The sequence below is a fragment of the Chionomys nivalis genome, chromosome 24 (genome assembly GCF_950005125.1).
Source record: "Chionomys nivalis chromosome 24, mChiNiv1.1, whole genome shotgun sequence".
Lineage (NCBI taxonomy): Eukaryota > Metazoa > Chordata > Mammalia > Rodentia > Cricetidae > Chionomys > Chionomys nivalis.
Window position 1 is genome coordinate 27,061,405 of NC_080109.1, and position 3,908 is coordinate 27,065,312.

Sequence of the window (3,908 nt, forward strand, 5' to 3'; positions counted from 1 at the left end):
ATGTTCCCATTGCTGGAAAGTCTGGATTCATACACTAGCAGCAGCCAGATTTACCTTCAGACGAGAGAAGCCCATTCAGCTGTCTCACTTTCTCAAGGGCAAATGAAGGGCAGTCCATTGTGGTAACAGTGCTCTTGTAACAAAATGAAGTTATCTAGACAGGAGCAATTAGCTGCCACACAAAGCATATAAACGTATGTGCAAATATTCCATGCAATGGAAAGTGGATATTCAAGAACATGCATATAAGAATTGGAAAATTGCTTCCATTTTTTCTTATTACTATTACTATTTTATACTACCCTGATATTCAATATTTATAATAGGGCATATATTTAAGAAATACACCTGTGACAAAAGTTGATGCTGGCTAATGTCATCAACTGAACTCCTGTGACTTCTCTTGCTCCTGCTGCTGATCACCTTAGTTTGCATTTTAGTGATAAGATTTATATGACATCTTCCCTTACTTTTTAATATATATTTTTAAAAAGTAAACTGTCCTTCCATTCATAGCCAGCCATTGTGGGACTATTGCCTGCAAATTGGAAGAGAAAGACTGGCATTTCCAGCAATTTCGGCCCTGTCTAGGTCTCAGTAGTGGAGTCTTTCTGACAAGCTCTAAAACCATGGAGGGACCTTCAGGAAACTCATTTCCAAGCCAGCCTTTGATCGGAAGGCTCACAAGGAGTATAATACCTCTGAAATTACAGAAGAGGATCCAGGCTGTCCTGAACAAGGACAAAAGCAAACGCCGAGGGAAGGTAACTTCTCCTATGAGGATGACCAGTTGCATCTTCAAAAGTTCTGTGACCAGAATAACGGCCCATCCTGAAAATACCACCAGGCACAACAGGCAAGAAGAGACGCTGGAGAAACCCCAGCAGCTCTGTGCATTCAGGAGACTGCAGGAACATCACATTGAAGACGGTACAGGGAACCTACTAGGTCTACTGTGTCTTTCAAACCCTGCAAAAAGAACTGCACGAGGGAAGCGGGCTGGAGCCAAGGTTCCTAGTGGTGTCAATGGTCTGCACACTTCACGGTTCACCTCTGTCTAATCCCCGAGGTCAGAAGAGACAGTGCGAGAGGCTCGTGAGCAGTCGCCATCTATATCCTACAGTCAAGGAGTGACAGTGCCAATGGCTCTTCAGCTGTCGCCATCTGTTAACCTTCAACAAGTAACTGCTGCGGATATCCGGAGACAGTCCCGGAGGGTGGCGAGGGCCAGGAAGAGACTGGCGGAGGCCTTAGAATTAGACAGGCTTGCCAGGCAAGAAGAGAACATGGAGGGATAGCGTGGTGATGACTAAGTGGAAGAAGCAAAGGTGGAAAGTTGAGCATGGTGGACTCCACGAAGGAACTTCCTTTTACTTGTAGGTCTTTTGGCTTTTATTTTGTTTATCGAGATAGGATTACTCTGAGTAGCCCTGGCTGTCCTGGAACTCTTGAGATTAGTCTGGCTTTGAACCCAGAGCCGCCAGGAATTTGGTTTTAAATAAAGGTTTGCACCACTACTGCCAATATATATATATATATATGACATCTTTAGCTTCTCAGAAAATATTTATTATAAAATTATCACTCCTCTTTGGGATACAAATTTTGTTCATTCGTAGAGAAAAGTTACAAATTTTATTTCAAAAATGTTACAAAAGGGTTATCATCTACCTGTTTATCTCTCCATTTCTACTAAAATTCTCTCATATACAGATAAAGAACTTTCTTTTCTTATATTTTTGGTAAACTCTGAACCAAAGTATTTATGTGAACAGTGTCAATCATCTCTGTATGATTGAGTCTCTTTCTATTGGGATTCCTGTGGAGATGGTGCTTCTATCTTTGGCTGCTGGAGAGTGCCACAGGGAATCTTACTGGTTAACTGATGGTCAATCCATAAGTCAGAAGAGATATTTTGTGTGCCTGCTCTAAGTTATTTTATGTTTGTCCTGATACAAAGATAGACATTAAGTTTAGTGCCTAGTTTCAGCAACCCCTGTAACCATCTACTCTTTTCTTGTAGCTTCTTCCCAGAATACCCCACTTGACTGTGTTAACTGATGGACTTGCCCAGGTGTGAGGACTTCATTACTTCTCCATACTTAATGCTTCAACATATGTGCAAGAAAATTGAGCGGGGAGCCCAAATCCAAAGCCTTTTCCTGCAAATGACTTGGCATCCAACTACCAAATGATTTCAGACAAATTATTCAAACTGTTTCAAATTATTAAACCTCTTTAATTCTATTAAATAAAATAGAATTTGTTATGAAGAAGCTAACAATGTAGTTCTGATAATCATTTTTAATACTAAATCAACATCTTCCAACTACTTCTAAACTTTCAAAATAAAGAAATAAAGATATAATTTCTGATAATGTCTTGTAAATGAAAAAATGTATATATATCATTATGTCATATATATGTAAACTCATATATTCATATATACGTATATATATATATATAAGCATAGAGGTGAAGTGTGGATTTTCATGGTATAAATGAAGATGCAAAACCACGGGTTTTGTATTTTCTGAGGAGATAGTGTGTGAAATTTCTAACAGCTGATTAATTAGAAAGAAATTGTATTAACTTCTAGAATATACAGTGTAAACTTTCTTAATTTTCCATCTTCATCAGCTCCAATATGGAGAGTTACTTTTTTTAGCCAGGTTAACTATCCTCCTATTTTATTCTGTGTATGTATGTATTATATATGTATGTATATATATATATATGACTTGTATATATTGCATATATACACATATATATATATATATGACTTACATTTTGAGACTTAGACATCACTATAGTCCTTGATTGTAACAAAACATACACATATTTCTGTTACTCTTCCTGCTTTATACTGTGAAGGGAATCCATATGGTTTTCTCCTCCCATATTTGTTGAACGGAACACAAGCAATGACAGCTCCATTAAGATAATGTAGTACAGACAGGCTGTTAATTCCTTTGTCCTCTCCATGCTGCTTGATGTCCTGGAACCTAGTCTTAATGGGCTGCACTGACTGTATTAGATATAGCCTGGAAGCCGAGTAACAGGTAACCTTTCTCCAGTGGATAAGGACAGTGAAAGCATGGTCTTTATTTCCTGGTTCTAAGAGATCCAAAGATTGTGTTTGCTGAGGCTGAACAGCCCTTTTCCAACTGCTGTCCTGTATGTGAAGTACCTATCTCATCCTAGGTCTTGATGTGATGATATTCACTCCTGTCTCCCCATTCCTGATTGATAGAATCAGGTAGCACACTGCAGTTTCTTAATTTCCCTACCGTCTTTCTGCAGTTTTCTTTCATGAAACCCTGTCCAAACACCCCATGTAAGTGAGCCACAATTCTGCTGCATGGAGTCTGCATTGTTAGAGGAGAGAGTGGACCTCCTTTTGGTTCTGGCTAGCTTAACCCGAAATAATCACACAGAAATTGTATTAATTAAATTACTGCTTGGCCCATTATATCTAGCCTTTTCTTGGCCAACTCTCACATCCTGATCTAACCTATTTCCACCAATCTGTGTATCACCACGAGGTCGTGACTTTACCGGGAAAGATTCTAACCAGCATCTGTATCAGGCAGGAGCTTCATGGCGTCTGCTGCTCTGCCTTCTTCTTCCCAGAATTCAGTTCTCTTTTCCACGCATACTTAAGCTCTTCTCTATCAAAAGTCCAAGGCAGTTTCTTTATTCAACCAATGGAAGAAAGACAAATACAGAAAGTCCTCCTACACCACTACATGTTGAACTGAACTGTATATTTGTGAGACAGAATTACAAAAGAAATGGAAAGCAGAATTTCAAATATGGTAGAGTTTTGTTTGAAAAATTCTTACAAATTTATGTTATGTGGAAATTTCATTTCATTTAAAAATGAAATGCCAGTAGCATCAAGTACT

General features: G+C 38.7%; 1 protein-coding gene across 1 annotated transcript; it reads left to right on the top strand.

Moving 5' to 3' along the window:
- The first annotated feature begins 629 nt into the window (after nucleotides 1-629).
- Nucleotides 630-1,298, top strand: LOC130865767 (putative methyl-CpG-binding domain protein 3-like 5). The gene is made up of 2 exons (XM_057756734.1): nucleotides 630-930; nucleotides 1,075-1,298. The coding sequence occupies exons 1-2, from the start codon at nucleotides 630-632 to the stop codon at nucleotides 1,296-1,298; spliced, it is 525 nt and encodes a 174-aa protein (XP_057612717.1).
- The last annotated feature ends 2,610 nt before the right edge of the window (nucleotides 1,299-3,908 follow it).